The sequence below is a fragment of the Vigna radiata genome, chromosome 5 (genome assembly GCF_000741045.1).
Source record: "Vigna radiata var. radiata cultivar VC1973A chromosome 5, Vradiata_ver6, whole genome shotgun sequence".
Lineage (NCBI taxonomy): Eukaryota > Viridiplantae > Streptophyta > Magnoliopsida > Fabales > Fabaceae > Vigna > Vigna radiata.
Window position 1 is genome coordinate 1200188 of NC_028355.1, and position 19833 is coordinate 1220020.

A 19833-nucleotide genomic window follows, 5' to 3' on the forward strand; every position below is an offset into this window, starting at 1 on the left:
AAGACTAAGGACCTCCTGCTACTTCTCACCACATGGTTCAACCTCTCTAAGTGAGTTTGATTGACCATTGAAGCGTCAGAATGACTCCCAAGGCTGAGCCCCTACTTTCATTTTAAAACACTAAGAATCTCACCAAGAGATTTCACATTTACCACCATCAACACATTAGAAATCAAGTTTTGTGCCTTCCCAATTCACATATTTTTCAACCACAATTCACAATCAATAACACACAGTTAATCATCAGGTTTAAATACAATTTCCAACACATTATATACATAGTTTCAATAATATGTCTTTCTCCTCAATGACAAAATTTATAGCACAATCTCGTTACCTCTCATAAGTGCTATCAAAACAAAATTTATCCGTCAGTTTCAAAGTTTCACAACTCAAAGTAATTATTCAATTAAGAAAAATCAACTTAACAACCCATTAACAAAACACCAACAACCTATGCTGCTAACTTCCAAACGCTCACATCATCATTAAATATTCTCAATATCCAAAACTTTCATCAAAACTTATCATCAGCTTTACCTATCTTTATCAAAATCATCAACAACTAAAAGTAATAATGCTTAANGAATATNANGGAAATAACATGATCACAAGTTATTGTTTCGATGTCATCTTTAATCTTAACATCAACACCTCACAAATCTTTCTCAATCTTCCAATTAAAATGAAACCCACATTGCGATCGAATTTACCAATCACCCTTTCCCATTCAATTCATATACATAATCTTCATTGTTTCCGATCCTAAGTGTAAATCCAATTTTCTTCTATCTTTATATCAAAGAAAAAAAAAATAACGTGAACAATTTAATTAAAAGCATTCAATACTTCCTACAAGGTATCCATTACCTCATGATAAAATTTACTTAATAACATTATTATATTTTACATATCACCTGTTATAATAATACTTTACAAACATTCATTATATGATATAAAGAAATATATTATTATTATATAACATACAAAGGTGAGTAAAAGATATATATTAATATATTCTATACAAAGATCACATAATGGAATGAATATAGTATAATATATTATTTATATCAATCTGGATATTAAAAGAAAACCTAACAAATCCAAAAGCTCATCATCCTATTTTCTCCTCTGCAATCCAATTTCTCTCACATCTTATATAATCAATTCAACAATATCACATTCAATTTCAGTTAGTAACTCAATTCAAATCAGATCAAATTTGTCACCATGCCAATTCACAGATTTATACTTTTCATCAGTTTCACAGTTTGGGCATCCAATAAAATTAAAAATTGCAGGGCAGCTTCACAAACACATCAGTTCAACATTCAACATGCAGTTATTTTATAAAATAAGTTCCTAAAAAAAAATAATCAACTCCCCTTACCTGGAAAGCTTGACAGTACCACTTGTTACGAGTGCCTTAAGACTGTACCCACCCAACGGAGCACAACAACACCCTACAACTCACCAAAGAGGCGATGGAAAACAGCTCTTAGAGTTAGAATATAATAGAAATCAGAAAAGGGGAGGTTCTAATTGCATGAGATCAGTAAAACCCAAGCCCTAGGTTTCGAAAATAACGGAGGAAACAGAAGAAGCACTTACCGGAAGGAGACGAAGAAAGTAATCGGTTCAGAATGAAGCCCTCTACATTAGGAGTGTTTAGGTACCTTCTTTACCAAAAGATTGGACGGATCAACAAAGTGATATTTAGAGAGAAGACAGAGAAATATTTAGGATAAGGGTTTTTAGAGAGAGAGAGTGGAAAATTAGCAATTGAAGAATCTGACTTTGGAGAAAAAAATCTCTTCTAAGGTCATGTGCCCTTAGTTTGATGGGCTTGACTGCCTCTAACTAGGGCCCAATGACCCTTTCTTATTCATGTCCTTACATTTTATTTGTACTATGTAGCATTAATCTCTTTAATAAAACTTAAATAGATTGTAAAAAATTAAACAAAATACATAAAATCTATCGAACTATTAAAAAAGTATTAGAAATATTTTATATTGTATTTTATAATTATTTATCTAATTATAAAAATTTAAAACCAAACTCTCTCTCTCATATATATATATATATATATATATATATATATATATATATATATATATATATATATATAAATATAAAAATACAAACTCTCTCTCTCATATATATATATATATATATATATATATATATATATATATATATATATATATATATATATAATACACCATTTAATAATACATACATATTAAGACAATATAATTAAAAGAATTTAACAACATAATTCAAGTCTACCTTCTTTTTGTATCATTTGTTGTTTTTCACAAATTAGACAACATAACTCAAGTCTTTAATTCTACACAGTTTTGTTAAAATAATTTTTTTTTCTCAGTTTTAGTTGACAATATTCGAAATTGTCTTTATTTTTTTTCAATATAGTCTTAAAAAACTTAATTTGAGTTAACATTGCGAATCAAAACTGAGAAGAAAAGGTATTTTACCATATTTTTTTTTCTCTCTCTGAAAACAGATATCGAATGGAACCTAGCAGAAAAATAGGAGTGAGGTTTGAAGGAGGAGCTTGGATCTGTCTCAAAATCTGAGTTACTCAGTACCACGCTCAGGTAACATCATTGTTCTTCAATCCTTTGCCTTTTCGATTTTCAGGAATTTTCTTCAATTTGAAAAGTTGTTTTTCACCTCATCACCATGTTCAATAAACTTCTGTACTTGAAATGTGTCACTTCCACAGCAACATCACCTTACCCTTTTATCCACCACCACTACCCATTCCTCCTTTCTCTCTGTTTCTGCACAGCAACTTCAAATTCACGCTCATTTGCGATATCCTACCTCATTCACAACTTTAGATTCTCTCCTGAATCTGCTTCCAAAACATCTAAGTCCTACAATATTTCTTTCCAGACCTCAGAAAAGCCCGAGACGGTGACCAGGTTCTTCAGAAATCACGGTTTCTCTAATATTCAAATAAACTATATGGTTAGAAAGGCACCGTGGTTGCTTTCTTGTGACCCCTGCAAAAGGTTATTGCCAAAGTTTGAATTTTTTCTCTCAAAGGATGTTTCTAGCTCTGAAATTGTTGACCTAATAAGTAAGTACCCTGGAGTACTGCGTCCAAGCCTGAACAATCATATAGTCCCGACCTATGAATTGATATATAAGTTCTTGCAATCTCATGTGAGGACTACTCGTTGTATGTTTGGTAATTCATTTTTCTCTCTCGGGGATCGTCTGGCACACAACATCATATTGCTGCTAGAGAATGAAGTGAGCGAATCAAACATTGCAAGATTGCTTGGGAACCATAGTAAGCCGGTCTTTGCCTCAAATGATATAATTAAGTTGGTGAATGAAGTAAAGGATTTGGGGTTTGATCCTTCAAAAGCAACTTTTGTTATAGCGTTGATGGCCATAAAAAAAATAAGTCCATCCCTGTGGAAGGAGAAAGTTGATACCTTCAAGAAATGGGGTTGGTCTGATGAAGCGGTGTCTGAAGCATTTAGGAGGCAGCCTCACGTTATGTTGACATCTATTAAAAAAATAAATGCCGTGATGAACCTTTGGGTCAATCAGTTGGGAAGGGACGCTTTGGAACTTGTCCATTGTCCAAAGATTTTAGGTTTGAGTATGGAAAAGACAATCATTCCACGGGCCTGTGTTGTCCAGCATTTACTTGCTAAAGGCTTGAGGAAGAGTACCAACTTTGTTTCTCCGATTAGTGTTTCTGAAAAGTTATTTCTTGCAAGGTTTGTGACATGTTTTAAGGAGGAATCATCTCAACTATTAAAGCTGTATCAGGAAAAAGTTAGTGTTCAAGGAAAAGAGGAGGTTGGTGCAGCATGGGGCAGTTCCCAAATTGTTAACTCATGAGGACANATTTCTCTGGTTCAAGCTTGCTGTCTAAGTTAAACTACTTGGTGCGTTATAAATGATTGAAGCATGAAAAGCTTAGCACAAATAACCTTCAAGTTTTTTTGTATAACCTAGCATAATCCTGTTTTATAGAGATGTATTTGCATCCGTGTAATTTTGAGTTTGGACTGGCATGGATCTTATAGGATAGGGAAGACATCATTACAATTAACAAAAGTCCTTTAACTTTTGCGTAACATAATATTTTGTTCCTTTTTAGTGGAAAAATAATGTCAAATTATTGCTCTGATGTTTAGATGGGTAATACATCAAATGACTACATCCGGATACACCATTGTAGTTTGTATGGTCACTTGTGATGGTTAAGTCTGTCTGAGTGAGATCATACTAACTAAGGAGCAGTAGCTTACTTGAAGCAAGGGGTTGTGTTGAGAATCTTGTTTGTTTTCCTTGAAAAGGTGGATTGGGAGAGGACTCTGTAGTTTTAGGCTGTTATGCAGGGAGAAAATTACTGTTCTGTTGTCACTCAAAGCTCTCTTTTTTATGTAAAACTATTTATGAAGAAGTTTAAATGAAATATTTCCTATGTTTATTTGTCCAAAGATTTTCGGCTTGAGTATGGAAAAGACAATCATTCCAAGGGCCCGTGTTATCCAGCATTTACTTGCTAAAGGCTTGAGGAAAAGTGCCAACTTTGTTTCTCCGATTTCTGTTTCTGAAAAGTTATTTCTTGCAAGGTTTGTGACATGTTTTAAGGAGGAATCATGCCAACTATTAAAGCTGTTTCAGGAAAAAGTTAGTGTTCAAGGAAAAGAGGAGGTTGGTGCAGCATTGGGCAGTTATCAAATTGGTAACTCGTGAGAAATTTCTCTGGTTCAAGCTTGCTGTCTAAGTTAAACTATGTGCATTTAAAATTGATTGAAGCATGAAAAGCTTAGCATAAATTCTTTAAAATAATAACCTCCAATGTTTTTGCATACGCATAAATATCATGTTTTTGTTGTTGCGGTTGTTATAAAAATGTAGTTGCATCCATTCAATGTTATTAGAAATCTTGCACTTGCAAAAATGTGAGATGATTGGAAGATATGGAGTTGGCTACAAACATCCATAATACATTGATATTAGATATAAACTTTAGAAACTAGCAGTGCAAAAAAATTGCTGTAATCCTTGTAAGATATAAGGAGGAGTGGAAGAGCATCATTGATGAGCTTTTTCAACTTTGATGAGTGGAAATCAAGCAAATTTGGAACTTCAACAGAGGAGAGAAAAATTGAGCATGTGGTATTAAATAGTTGGTTCTGGAAGAATGTAACCACTTATCTCAAAGTTGCTACCTCCTTTGAAGGTGATCCTTCGACTAGTGGATTCAGATATAAAACCCACAATGAGTTTCATTTATGAAGAAATTGATTATGCAAAAGAGGAGATCAAGTTTAACTTTAATAATATTAAGAAAAGGTAAAATTTATAAACCTTCTCTTTTAAATTTTAATTCTTTATTTTGTGTAATTATTTCTAACATTGCATCATTGTAGTTATGAGCCTGTTTGGAACATGATTTATGAGGTGAAATAATTAGTTTCGTAGACCTTTGCATGCCGTTGCATATTAACTTAACTCTCCCATGCACTGTGAACCTAATTTTAGAAATGATGATGTTGAGGTAAAAGAAGGGTTTTGTGAATTCATGAAAAGATTGGTCAAAGATGTTGTGTAAAAGGAAAAAAATTAGTTTGCAACTTACAGAATTTCATTATGCAAAATGACTTTTTTCAATGGAAAATGTAAAAAATTGTAGGAAAGTTATGCTTCTTGGAGAATGATGGAAGATGTTTGGAGATGAAATTCTGTTATTTGAGTTTTGAACTTGCAGTTCTTTTATGTATGAGCATAATTTGAGCTCATTTGAAATGGTAAGTCAAATTGTGACGTTTTTTTTTGGATTTTAAGCATTCATATTTATATTTATAGGTTCATACAAAAAGTAGAAACCATTTGCATTAAGAAAATGTGAATATGACTTGGTTTGGTTCTTGTATAATACAGAGCTTTCGATGAATGACTTAGTTTGACCTTCCTAGCCCAATCAAATGAGTTTATTGGTATGTGCTTAGGTCAAAGACTAATTATCTTGAACACATGAAAAGTCAAAGAATGAAACTACTCAAAGATTGAAGGATATAGGTAGTTGAGGTGGCAGAAATGTCTAATCAATCATGTAGAAACAATTTTCATTAGAGACCAATTTCAGTTGGTTACAGTTTTTATTGAAAATTTAGTGTGTATATTACCATAACCATGCTTTTAATAGTACATACATAGGTAATATTTTGTTACTATTGCTCCTTCTGGTTTGGAACTATTTTTACAAATCACGTTTGGTTGAGGAAGTTTTAGATTATATCTTGGATATGAAAAGGAAAGGTATTCAAATTTGTTTTAGTTTGGATGTGCATAGTTTATTCATGTTTGAGAGAAATTATATATATAAAAAAATTATAAGTTAATATATAGATGTCTTATTTTAATTTATTGTGAAATTATTTTTTTCTCTAGAACTATTTATGAGAAGGTTAATCAAAATGTTTTCTATGGTTGCTTCTACATTAAGAACAATGAGAGTTTAGTCACAATTTGGGTGTTTTAAAATTTAGAACATTAATTATCATACATAAATAATTCTAAACAAGAAGACAAATTAAACTCTTTTACTCTTACATTTTTTTAATTGTTTTAAATGAGTGCATGTGATTAATCTTACAAACAATGCCAAGTTTTACTATATTTACTATATTTTATAATAGATGTTTATCAATTAGATTATGAAAATAATCTAAGATTTTAAATTATCATGAACTTAAAATATTTTCAGTCATGTAAAGAATGTCTTTAATAATTCCGTAAGAAATTTAAACTTCATTTAAATATTTCTTAGGATTCAAGTTAAAATTGAAATGTTATGCTAACTTTATCTAATATGGTGTCTACTATTATAAGTTAAAAAAATTATTCAAAGCTTTTTTTAAAAATATTGCTAACTATACTATCAAAGAAGTTGTGTATGGAAAAAATTCACAACACATTCAATGTTTTTTTACTTCAAAGCTTCACAAACAAGAGGAATAAGAAAACATCCAAGTGAGTTCAAACTAATTTAACATAAAATTATTTGCAACAGTTACACTTTTTTTTTCCTATATTAAAACCCTTTTTGGAAAAAAAAAAAACAAGTATCATTTTGCAAGTCATAAGAACATGCTAAAATTTCTTCCTATCCTAAGATTTTTTTAAGAATATATTACTTGTCTTCATCCCAATAAATTAGTAAGGAGATTTCAACCATTGTATAAGATATCATCATTTCTAGAAATGAAAAAAGTTGTTATCTTCTTATCACTAGATATTGTATTTGTTTTGAGTCATAAATGATTTACTAAAAAAAATTATCTATTTAATTTAAAATTAACCATTGTTTAAATAATATTTTATTTGTAATTAACGATATCAGCCTTCTTAATGAAACTTTGATGATTTGTAAAAATTTAAACATAACCTTTGTAATAAAACAAATTAGGATAAAAATACTACAAATTTTTTTAATATATTTTATATTGTATATTATAATTATTTATCTACCTAAAAGAAAAAGAGAAATTGAAACCAAGCTTCCAAATATATTTGATACATTATCTCATATTTATCTGTACATTATCTTACCGTACATATATTGAAACGATATAAAAAAAAAGTTCACTTTTTTGTGTTATTATGATTGTTTACAAATCAAAGAAAATTCAGTTAACCCTTCTAATCCGTGTAAATTTATTTTTAGTTATTTTTGTTTAAAATGGAGTTGGTCATAATATATTACAGAAAAAAATATTCTAATTGATTTGTGCGATTATTATTATTATTATTATTATTATTATTATTTATTTAATTTTTTAATTTTTTAAATTTCGGCTCCAGGTCTTTAATTCTACAGAGTTGATAATTTGTTTCTCTCTTTGAGACCAGATATCCAATGGAACCCTAGCAGTTAAATAGGAGTGAGATTTGAAGGAGGAGCTTGTATCTGTCTTAAAATCTGAGTTACTCAGTACCAAGCTCAGGTAACATCATTGTCTTTCAAATCTTTGCCTTTTCAATTTTCAGGAATTTTCTTCAATTCGAAAAGCTTGTGTTTTTCACCCCATCACCATGTTCAATAAACTTCTGTACTTGAAATGTGTCACTCCCATAGCAGCATCACCTTACCCTTTTATCCATCACTACCCATTCCTCTTTTCTCTCTGTTTCAGCACTGCCCCTTCAAATTCACGCTCATTTGCGGTATCCTACCTCATTCACAACTTTGGATTCTCTCCTGAATCTGCTTCCAAAACATCTAAGTCCTACAATATTTGTTTCCAGACCTCAGAAAAGCCCGAGACAGTGATCAGGTTCTTCAGAAATAATGGTTTCTCTAATGTCCAAATAAACAATATGGTTAGAAGGTCACCATGGTTGCTTTCCTGTGACCCATGCAAAAGGGTAATGCCAAAGTTTGAATTTTTTCTCTCAAAGGGTGTTTCTAGCTCTGAAATTGTTGACCTAGTGAATAAGTACCCTGCAGTACTGGGTTCAAGCCTGAAGAATCAGATAGTTCCAACCTATGAATTGATTTATAAGTTCTTGCAATCTGATGTGAAGACTATTGGTTGTATGCTTGGTAATTCATTTTTCTGTCGGGGCGATATTCTAGCACACAACATCAGATTGCTGCTGAAGAATGGAGTGGGAGAAACGAACATTTCAAGATTGCTTGGGAACCGTTGTAAGGGGGTCTTTTGCTCAAATGATATGGTTAAGTTGGTGAAGGAAGTAAAGGATTTGGGATTTGATCCTTCAAAAGCAGCTTTTGCTGTAGCGTTGATGGCCAAAAAAGAAACGACTCCTTCCATGTGGAAGCAGAAAGTTGATACCTTAAAGAAATGGGGTTGGTCTGATGAAGCCTTTTCTGAAGCATTTAGGAGGCACCCTCACATTATGTTGGCATCCATTAAGAAAATAAATGTTGTGATGAACTTTTGGGTCAATCAGTTGGGTAGGGATGCTCTGGAACTTGTCCGTTTTCCGAAGATTTTCGGGTTGAGTATGGAAAAGACAATCATTCCAAGGTATCGTGTTGTCCAGCATTTACTTGCTGAAGGCCTGAGGAAAAGCACTGCCAGCTTTTTGACGCCGATTGCTATTTCTGAAAAGGCCTTTCTTGAAACCTTTGTGACATGTTTTAAGGAGGAATCATATCAACTATTAAAGTTGTACCAGGAAAAAGTTAGTGTTCAAGGAAAAGAGGAGGTTGGTGCGGCATGGGGCAATTCTCAAATTGTTAACTCATGAGTATACATTTGTCTGGTTAAAGGTTGCTGTCTAAATTCAACTGCTTGGTGCGTTATAAATGATTGAAGCATGANAAGCTTAGCACAAATTCTTTAAAATAATAACAACCAATGTTTTTGCGTAACCTAGCATACACAATAGCATGTTTTGTTGTTCCTTTTGTTATAAAGATGCATTTGTCATCCTTGTATCTTGAGTATGGACTGGCAGGGATCTTTTAGCTACTGGTTTTTATTGATCTCTTTTTTAGGTTTGGCTTGTTGCCAGAAAGTTTCTAACGTTTGTGTTAAGGGGGCTCCTTGATATCTGGGTCCATGTTTCAATTTTCCTTGTTAGGGCAATTTAACAATGTATCTCAGACAGTTAGCAGGGAAATATATTGAATGACAACTTCTGGATAGCATTAGAGGCTATTTAATTTCTTAGTTTTCTAGTCTGTATGGTTACTATGGATGGATAAGTGTTTCTGAGAGGATACAATGGATCAGTAGCTTACCTCGTTCTTCAGTTTTGCTCTTTCTTAGCCGGTTTTGATGAAGAAAACACTTAGCTAGTTTAGTACGTTTCTGTCTCTGATAATTTAGTGATGCTTTGCAAGAAGCTTCAACGTGATTCAGTTTACGTTGGAAAAGAGTTATGTGCTTCTTTTCTGCATAGTGATCAACTGGTCATGCCAGTAAGATAAAACAGGTGTGAGATAAGTTATTTTGCTGGAAAAAGATTGAGAAAATGCATTACTTTATGATACAATCGAAGCTGTAAGAACTTGTTAATTTTTTACTTTATGTAATCCAGCTTTTCTTTTTCATTCATTTGTATTGGTTTACTTTGATTATAATATAAGTTTAAAGATGCTGGTAACTGCACAAGCCTTGACACAACGACAAGGTTCTGCTTCATGACATGGTGTTCAAATGTTCATGACATAGGATAAAGATTCATGCATTTGACATTACCAAACTCCCTCAAAATGGTTAGAGCCTTGTGTAGTGAGCCATTTACTATAGAAGTGCAAACATTTGATAAGGGACTATAGTAAGTTACAGGCTTTGGTGGTGATTTGGTGCTTCAATTGCCATAGCTATGGTATTACTTGTACACTTCTAGGGGTGAGACATGCTTGTTATATTGGTATGATGATTTATTATGGAAATTGATTTAGTATTATAATGTTAATTGTAACATTAAAATAGTATACAATTACTAAAAGAGATCCCATACATCAATGGTTAAGAGATTAGATTACTAAAAAAATAAATTATGTATATAAGGCTATTACTTTAACTCATAAAGTAACTATAACATCTAATATACACATATACATGCATCTTATAGTATTAGACCAAGGAATATGCTACTCTTCATAGTATTTATGACATGCTTTATCCTTTTCTATTTAAAATGAAATGGTTATTGAGAGTGTCAGAATAACCTTCGGAATTCTTATATATACATAACCATGATAAAAACTTTTTCTTGAAATTATTCTCATACCACATGTCAATCCTCATTCACAATCATATATCATAATCCATAAGTGTTCTCAATTTTAAATAAACATATATTTATAGTGTTGAAATCACTTCAAACAACACAAAATTTATTAAACACAGAAAAAACTACACAAATTCATCATCATTACTATATCATACTTGAGTAAATATCATACATACTAACAATCATGTTATTAATCGATCATGGTTTTATCATTTACATAATCACATGCATTAAGTACCTCATAAGAGGTATAGGTAAACTTAGTTAAAATTATCACATTTTCGCTCAACCACCAGATATGCTTGCTCAGCTCGTGAACTCTCAATCGGTTAAAAGTGTTTGACAACAAATTCGTTTAGTGCTCAGCAAGAAAACCACTATAACTTACAAACTTAAAATTTTCCCAAAAGTCGCCTAACGATTATATTCTTGCCTAGCAACTATCAAGTCAGTGAGCTCTCTGACTTTGAATTTGCACAAGAAAACTAAACTCGCCTATGGAGTGTGCATAATTGCGCAGAATAGGATTTTTCAAATTTATGTCATTTCAACCCTGCAAAACCAATTTAACACTAACCATAGATGTTCAAAACAACCAAACATCATATTATACATAATGACTCAAATCATCTCAAATATACAACCTACGTAACTCGACTCAAAAGATCATATTTCATGAGTCATCTCAATTACACAAACCAGCTATCATACAAACATACAATTAACAATCAAAAGGTTGTTTGAGTTAAAATCAAGATAATTAACTTCCTTTACCTTTTAGAAGTTCAAACAACTCTAAAGAACCTAAACCGCTTTCACAGATCACAAAACTCTATTTATACCTACAAACCACAAAATCATGATCAGAGTACACCGTTAGTATCATTGATAAGCAAAAAGTCTTATATAAGACTCCAACAACACATGCAAAACACATTTGGCTCGCATGCAAGGGTAATGAAAAATACTACAAAAAATAGCGGAAGCTAACTTACTTTTTTGCAAAAGCTATTCAGACACACTTGAAGAACTCGCCTCAAAGATCACTCAAACGATCTTTGATATTCAAACAAATAAACAAAGTGTGAGAACTTCTGAAAAAAAAGTAAGAGAACTCTATAAAATGGTTTTGAGAAAGTTTGAGTTTTAAATAATGAAATTCATTCATAAAAAATCTATTAATATTAAAACCTTTTAAATTTAAAATAATAGAGTCTCACACTATTTTAAAATCATTACTACTTCTAAAATATCATTTTATAAAATTTTATATTAATTACTATAATTTATATGATTACAATATTATTTTATGTTACTTGAATACTATAAATATATAATAATATAATAATTGATTTACCTATATCTCCATCCTCTTACAACATAAATCTTCTCTAAACACTTTTGCATCCGAAAAAGAAAGTCAAATGTTTCAACAACTATCCATCTCTACACAAATAATATATTCCCTTAAATCTCATTCAAAGAGGAGAAAAAAAATTAAAACCTTAACAAAAGATTATGTACTTACCAAAATTTAAATCTAATCTATCTATAAAAACCTTTATCTTTTTACCTGTAACATCCCAAAATATGTGTATAATTCATACCAAATGGAATGCAACATGTTATAATACTAGAAAGCAGTTAGGAGTAGAAATAACTGTATAAGTATGAATTACAGTCATCCAAAATAGAGGGGAAATTAAAACGACAAGTAAATCAGAGTACAAAGGTTCGAGGTTTTGCAAAATATGATAAACTAAAAGAAATAAAACAACATGATCGCCTAAGCACTAGGTGCTGGATCTTCCTCGGTGTCCAACGCCTGCTCCAGAGGTACATCATCACCTACTGCTCACATCCAAAGGATTGGATGATCATCGCAAGGGAGGAAGCAAACACACACAACATACAAGTGCAAGGGTGAGCTAGGTTTCAAACGAACATACAAATCATAGCAAAGTGATCAAACATTACTGAAACATAATTTCACATGCAAACATACAAGTCATCATAATCACAGGCACTTAGTTCATAATTTAACCAATCAATCATCTTATCATGCGAAGACTCCTAGACACGTCCAAACATAAAATGAATGTAGAGCTGGGGCGGGTTGTGCACTTGTGATGGCCCTACTGCTTTGCAAAGCCATTGCCGAGGGATTCCACCCGACCATACACAAGGCTAGTCCGTTACCGCAGTATAGGCCTACAGTGAAAGCGCCTACCCTAGGACCTCCCACTACTCCCACCACACGCGTCGATCTTCTCTAAGTGAGAATGAAAGACCGTTGAAGTGTTACGGATAACCCCCCATATGGAAGCCTCTCACCATTCAATCAATACACTAACAGATCTCACCGAGAGATCATGATTTCACAATCGAATCCATCCAATCCAATTACTTGATAATTTTCCAAGTCATATAAATCATACACACCTTAATTTGCCACAAACAATTAAATAAAGCAACCAACCACAAGCTCTAAGCAATAAACCGAACACTAGTAACAGTGGCCGAACCATTGGGGTAGAATTGGGTACCACTAACAGGCACCCTGACCAGACCGAACGGTCTAGAGGAGAAAGGATTTTCTCACTCTGACCTGCATGCCAAACCGAACGGTCAAGAGAAGGGAGAACCTTCTCTGACCAGGGTTCCATAACCGGACGGTTTGAGAAGGAAACCTTCTCTCACCAAGGCTCCATGACCGAACGGTCAAGAGAAGAGCCTACTCTTTCTGACCCATAGTGCCAAACCGAACGGTCATAGGAAGGAACAAACCTTCAATGACCACAACTGTGAAGACCGAGAACCCTAGGTGGCCAAGAACAAAGCCCAACCGAACGGTCAAGAGAAGGAAGAACCTTCTCTGACCAATGATACCAAACCGAACGATTTGAGAAGGAAACTTCCTTCTCTCACCAATGTCCCATAACCGAACGGTCAAGAGAAGTGAACCTCCTCTCTGACCAAGGGAAACAGGCCGAACGGTCAAGAGAAGGAAAGACCTTCTCTGACTAGGGCTCCCTGACCGGACGGTTTGAGAAGGAAACCTCCTTCTCTCACCAAGGCTCCATGACCGAACGGTCAAGAGAAAGGGGATCCTTCTCTGACCGAGGAGACCTCCAAACCGGACGGTCAAGGGGAGGAGTCATCCTTCCCTGACCAAGCCTACAAAACCGAACGGTCAGGAGAAGGGAGAACCTTCTCTGACCAAGGCCTTCCAAACCGGACGGCCAAACTCTGCAGAATTATGCAGAATTCGACAGAACCAGCTAAGACCATTTTCAACCACTTTTGCCAACTTCTAACACTCCTAATCTTTGTTTTAGACATAATTAAACTTATCTAAGTGATTCTAAACATTTCTAACACATTTCTAAAGTGATTTAAGCTTCATTTCAACTCTAAAACACTCATCTTCCCAACTTAGGGACCCAAAACCCAATCTTGCCATTTGGTACCTATTTTGATCAATTTAGTGACTCAAACAAGTCACAATACATTGCATGAAGCTGACCCAACAGTCCAAAAACGTGACAAACCCCAATTACTCAAAATCACTACCTCACTTCCTCTAAAATGGCTAAAAAGTGACCCTAAGATCTTTGATTCCCTTCCAAATAATGCCACAACAAATTTCCACACCAAAACAGTTCCAACATGCATAATTCATCATTCAAAAACGTCCCAAACAGTTCATAATCATCAATCATCAAATTCACACAACATACACATTTCCATTCATGCATTTCAAGTCAATATAACCAATTCCATGCCTCCAACAACATACAACATCAAAATTATCATACATTCAAGGCATACCACTAAAATGAAAAGAAGAACTAGCTCCCCTTACCTCTAGTGTAGACAACCAAGCTCAAGTAGGAACTCTAGACCACTTTCTTACACTCCCAAAATGTTAGAATCACCTATAAATCATCAATTGATGATGGAGAACNAATTTTANCACCAAGTTGAAGTTAGATTGTGGAAGAAACGAAATGGGTTGCATGAAATAAGAAATTTCATGCTTTAAACCCTAGGGCAAAGGGGAAAAGAGGGCTTTCTTACCGGTTGGACGAAACGGAGATTCAATCGGTGGGAAATGCTCCTCTTGCAGTCCTAAAAGCTTGGGTATCTTCAATTTGAAATTCAAACGGTTAGAATTTGAGTAGTGGTGCTTGAAAGGTAAGGCAATGGAGGAAAAGTAGAAGAAGAAGATGGTGGCTGTTTTAGAAAATGACTAAGTTCTAGAATGCTATGGTATTTTTACTTTACCAAAATGCTCTACCTATCATATGCTGCCACGTGTATTCCACTAATACATTATTTTTCAAGGTGTTACATTACCTCTTCTTGGTTGAAATATAACAAATATTTCCTATAATTAAAGAGAGTTTAAATCAAAAGGTTAGAAACAAATAAAATTTACTTTAAAATGAAAAACAAATATTTAACTTTTATTTATAAATTTTTGAACCTTTATTTTTTAGAATGTGTTTGAATATAAAACTCAAATCTTATACAATTTGATGTATTGAGTTGTAAAGTAATTATTGAAAATTATATTTAAATTTAATTATTAACTTACAACATTAAAAAAAATAGGTAAAAAAGAAACTACTTTACAATAAAGAAAAATGAAATTTAGTATCATATTAAAGATATGAAAAATATTGATATGCTCTTTAAAAATGTGCATTTTTTTCTCTACACCCTTTAGTTAATTTGTTAAAAATATTTTACATGACACATTTCAAATAAGTTTTTTACTAAATTAAATACATATTGTTATTTTAATTTAGTATCTTAATCATTATCTTATTCTCTTAACTAAATCACTTGTTACTTATCTTTTATTTATAAGAGACTATAGAAAAGAGATGAAAATAAAATAGAAAGTAAAATTCTTTAAAATAATGAAAAATGAAATTATTTTATTTATTATTTGACATTTTTTTAAATAATAATTATTATTATAGAAAAATGGAGAAAAAAGAGGAATGGGTATACAATCTCAACATTATGATAATTGTTTATCTAAACAATATAATGTAGACTTAATCCATAAACGATAGTTTGTTTGAATTAGAGGTAGAGTGCAAAAGGAAATAAAAAAGAAAAAAAACATATAGTAGAAAATTAGGTTATTTAGCCCGAGTGAAACATTTGTTTATAGATGCATTTTTTGTAATATAATATTTTTTTATATACTAATATATTTAGGAAATAATTAGTAAAATAAAATTTCAAAATATAAATTAGAGATAAAATGCAAATTAAATAAAAAATAATATAAAATTTAATAAATAAAAAGTACTTTTAAAACAATAATATATTAAAATAAATTACTTTAAAATGAGTAAAGTTGAAATTATTACCTTTTCAAATTTGAATACTTTTTATTTTAATTATTCTTTCTTTGAAAATAGTTCTTACACTTCACCCTTAAATCCTTCTCTATTTCTCAGAAAATAATTTATCTAAACCACCAAAGTTGTCTCTAATCACTGTGTTAATCAGCCTCCTACAATGCTATGTGTTTTCAGAATTTGAAGACCAGAAATTCCTCCATCAACACCATCAACACCACCATTCATTCAGATGTTTCGCTTCCAAAGCATCAAACCCCTTTTTCTCCACTCCAAGGGACTCACAACCCCTTTTCCCTCAACACTCTCTCTGAAACACTTCTCCCTCACTTCGCAACAACACTCATTCACCGTTTCCTACCTCATAGACACCTTTGGTTTCTTACCACAAGCCGCTCTCAAGGCTTCCAAGCGCGTTAGCTTCGATACCCCTCAAAAGCCCGACTCAGTCATCGCTTTCTTCAACAGAAACGGATTCACCCACGCTCACATCAACAACATCGTCAAAAGCATACCCAACATACTCATATACAACGCTGACGAGAAGCTTTCGCCAAAGTTCCAATTTTTACGCTCAAAAGGTGCTTCTGCTTCTGATATCGTTCGCCTCGTTAATAGGTGCCCCAGAATCCTCACATCCAGCCTCAAGAACAACGTGATCCCCTCCTTCGAATTGGTGAAAAGGTTCCTCCAATCTGACCAGAAAACCATTGATTGTGTTTTCGGTAGTAGACCTTTCCTTCGATATAACGTTGGAGCGCAGAATGTGGACATGTTGCTTGATGTTGGAGTCAGGGACTCCGGCATCGGCTATTTGTTCGGAAGGAGGCCCTCTATACTCTTGTCTACTGACTTGAGGGAGGCTATTGATGAAGTTAAGGAAATGGGGTTCGACCCTTCCAAGATAAATTTCGTCATTGCCTTGCACGCCAAAAGGGCTCTGTCGAAATCGCGGTGGGACGCGAAAGTTGATGCCTTTAAGATGTGGGGTTGGTCTGAGGAAATGGTTTTTGATTCGTTCAGGAAGCATCCCCTCTTAATGTTGGTATCCAAAGATAAAATTAATGAGATCATGAGATTTTGGGTTGTTGAATTAGGTTGGGACCCTTTGGCACTTGCCGAAATGCTCAATATTTTTGGATTCAGTTTGGAGAAAAGGATTGTTCCGAGGGGTTTGGTTGTCCGGTATTTGATTGTCAAAGGTTTGAGAGAGAAGAGTGCCAAGTTGTATACCCCGTTTAGTGTTTCTGAAGAGTTGTTTCTTAAAAGATTTGTGATGTGTTTTAAGGAGGAATCGTCTCAACTGTTAAAGCTTTATCAGAACAAAAAATGTTTCCAAGAAAACAGAGAGGACGGTGTAGAATCTGCCAGTTAGCAAGTGGATTACATAAGAGAACAAATTTAACCATGTTGTTTTCATCTCATCCAAGTACTTTTGTTAATCTTGTCGAAGTAGCAATTGATTTAACTGAGATGTTCCATTTTACCGGGTGAAACTGTTGTTTATTTATCATATATTTTTCAACTTACATTACAGTAGTGATGTAGTCAATTGCTATCCTTTATAAATCAGTGAAGAAACAAGGACAGATTCTTTATAGAATGCTCATTGTTGTTCCCTTGGTAAGAAATATATATATTTTTGTATTTTGATGGTGAATAAGTCTTGTTATATATAACTTAGTTAACATGGGCATCCCATTGTTGTTCTTTTCACAAGATATGAATTCACTACCCTCTTGTTCTAATTTTGTATTGGGGAGGGTCCTTTAGTTATCATTTCTAGTCCTTTGCAATTTTTAGGGTTGCTTATTAGTTGAAATATTGTGTTTTGTCTAGGTCGTAGATGTAAATGAGAGATAGACAAAGATATAAATCAGAGGTCCTTCGTATTTGAAAAATATGAAGGTCCATGTTTCATTTATTCATTCTGCTGGAGTGTCAATTGAAGACAAAGTTTGATTGATTGAAAAGATGTTTCTCTAATATTTTAGCTGGGAATATATCGATTTCTTCTGGTTACTGCATTGTAGGTTAGGTGAACTTTACTTTTATAGTTTGATGAGGAAGATGAACGAATATTGAAGTGTTGGATTACGATAGGTGCATCAAATCATATGAATATACTTTCTAACTTTGCATGGTTGAGATGTTGAATATAACTTAAGTTCTCATAGCCTGTTGCTTCAGTTTTGGATTTAATTTCACATATCCAGTTTTGGTAAAGAAACAACCCCTATGATCATAGGGACAGAATTTCATATATTGACTCTCTCTAAGCCTCCCAAAACAGTGTGAGCTTGGTGCAGTGGCCCATCATTTAAAATAAGACAAACATATGAGTAAGGACTAGTGATTTCAACTTTCAAGTGGAAAATCAAACCTCTGGTGCTCACAACATTGTGTCAGAGATTTAGAACAATGTCAGTTAAGCTGCAAACCCATTGTCAATTTTGTGCACTGTATTAGAATAACTTTGCTATTTACTTGTACATGTACTAGTTAGTTTGCTGCTTTAATAAACCTCTTATGTGCGTATGATTTTCAGACTGAATAAACACCTATTTTTGTCTTTGAAAGATATAGGAGATGACAAGTAGGTTCTTGAAAAAAAAAACCTTGGTGACATCTTAGTCCCTATAACTTTTTATGGTTGAGGATGTTTGTCCCACTCTTAGGATCAGAATAACTCTTCTAGTTACACGAGGAGTTGTTAAGTGTAAATATGTCATCTTACTTTTTCCTTGCTGGCGTTTTTCTGGTTAGATAGGCTTGAATGCTTAGTTTGGAAAGTTTGTATATTTGAGGACCACTTTTTTCTCTGCATTTTAGACTGCCACTTTTATCTGTCTTCGGTACATTGTTGTAGATCCTCCTTCTTCCTCTTATTTTCTCTGCCAAGTAGTTATTCATCTATCACATCACTTAGATCCTTGGTATTTGTCTTTGTTTTCAGAAGAACTCTATTTTATTAGCTGTATTTGTCCAGTATTTTCAGCACAAGGAATGAGTAAAAAGACGAAGAATTGATGCATCAACAACTCTGTTACACTGATGCTGTTACTAGAACACATTTCAGAATGGATTTCTCTCCAACACAACCTTTTACATTTTTTTTTCTTTCCCTTAAAGTATCCCTTTCATGGAATTCATTCTGAATTGTGTTCCAGGAACTTTCAAAAACTCATTTCATAGAATAAATTTTGGTTCTTCTCATACTCCTCTTTGAACTGTTTAAAACTATCAAATTTAATTAGATGCATAGCAGAAATTTCATCTGACAAGTTTCTGACAAATGAAGAAAACGGCTGTCCACACTGAATTTCAAACAAATATCAGCTTAAGATCAATTGGACAAAATAAATAAATATCAGCTCAATGTAAACTGTTTTTACATTCCTGATTGTGTGCCTTTGTTAAAAAAGAAATTCGAACAGTGTTTTTTTTGTGTGTGTTTTTCTATAAGTTTGTTAATTCAACTCATGTAAACATGTTTAGAGTGTTTTTGTTTAGCACAAACCATTAGGATTGTCTGCATTTGGTTTTGTTCAGATCTCAAATTGTTGTTTTTCTGTGTGCATTTGATTCTATTCAGTTTTGCAATTTGTTGTTTTCTTATCACGATAAATTCGCCCAATAAATTTATCTTGCATCCTCTAAAACTAGCTTCTGATTT

General features: G+C 33.0%; 3 protein-coding genes and 2 long non-coding RNA genes across 9 annotated transcripts in view; 3 read left to right on the plus strand and 2 right to left on the minus strand.

Moving 5' to 3' along the window:
• The window catches only part of LOC111241643, a 2393-nt gene extending 544 nt beyond the window's left edge, over window positions 1-1849 (minus strand). Inside the window, exons 1-2 of the long non-coding RNA XR_002667683.1 lie at window positions 1612-1849; window positions 1391-1463 (exon numbers count right to left, since the gene is read on the minus strand). This is a non-coding gene — a long non-coding RNA (uncharacterized LOC111241643). The remainder of the gene's footprint in view (window positions 1-1390; window positions 1464-1611) is intronic.
• The window catches only part of LOC106762101, a 14863-nt gene extending 10734 nt beyond the window's left edge, over window positions 1-4129 (plus strand). For 2 of the 5 annotated variants that reach the window (XM_022780395.1, XM_022780396.1), the window contains one exon: window positions 3817-4129. In XM_022780395.1, the coding sequence (XP_022636116.1) occupies window positions 3817-3888 (72 nt within the window). In that variant the 3' untranslated portion in view covers window positions 3889-4129. Of the gene's footprint in view, window positions 1-2477; window positions 2622-2749 lie in introns of those variants that run through there. The other 3 variants (XM_022780397.1, XM_022780398.1, XM_022780394.1) reach the window with 3 other exon arrangements.
• A 3753-nt stretch (window positions 4130-7882) lies between these two features.
• LOC106759975 (transcription termination factor MTERF5, chloroplastic-like) lies at window positions 7883-9840 on the plus strand. Its single transcript, XM_014643387.2, has 2 exons — window positions 7883-8009; window positions 8199-9840. Exon 2 carries the CDS (start codon window positions 8383-8385, stop codon window positions 9277-9279), a length of 897 nt encoding a protein of 298 aa, XP_014498873.1. The 5' UTR covers window positions 7883-8009; window positions 8199-8382; the 3' UTR covers window positions 9280-9840.
• Window positions 9841-12431: 2591 nt separating this feature from the next.
• Window positions 12432-15122, minus strand: LOC106761837. Its single transcript, XR_001375717.2, has 3 exons — window positions 14857-15122; window positions 14642-14714; window positions 12432-12627 (listed from the first exon to the last, which is right to left on the minus strand). It is a non-coding gene; the product is annotated as an uncharacterized LOC106761837 (long non-coding RNA).
• A 1160-nt stretch (window positions 15123-16282) lies between these two features.
• Window positions 16283-18071, plus strand: LOC106761319. The gene has a single exon (XM_014644859.2). The coding sequence runs from the start codon at window positions 16390-16392 to the stop codon at window positions 17530-17532; it is 1143 nt and encodes a 380-aa protein (XP_014500345.1). The 5' UTR covers window positions 16283-16389; the 3' UTR covers window positions 17533-18071.
• The last annotated feature ends 1762 nt before the right edge of the window (window positions 18072-19833 follow it).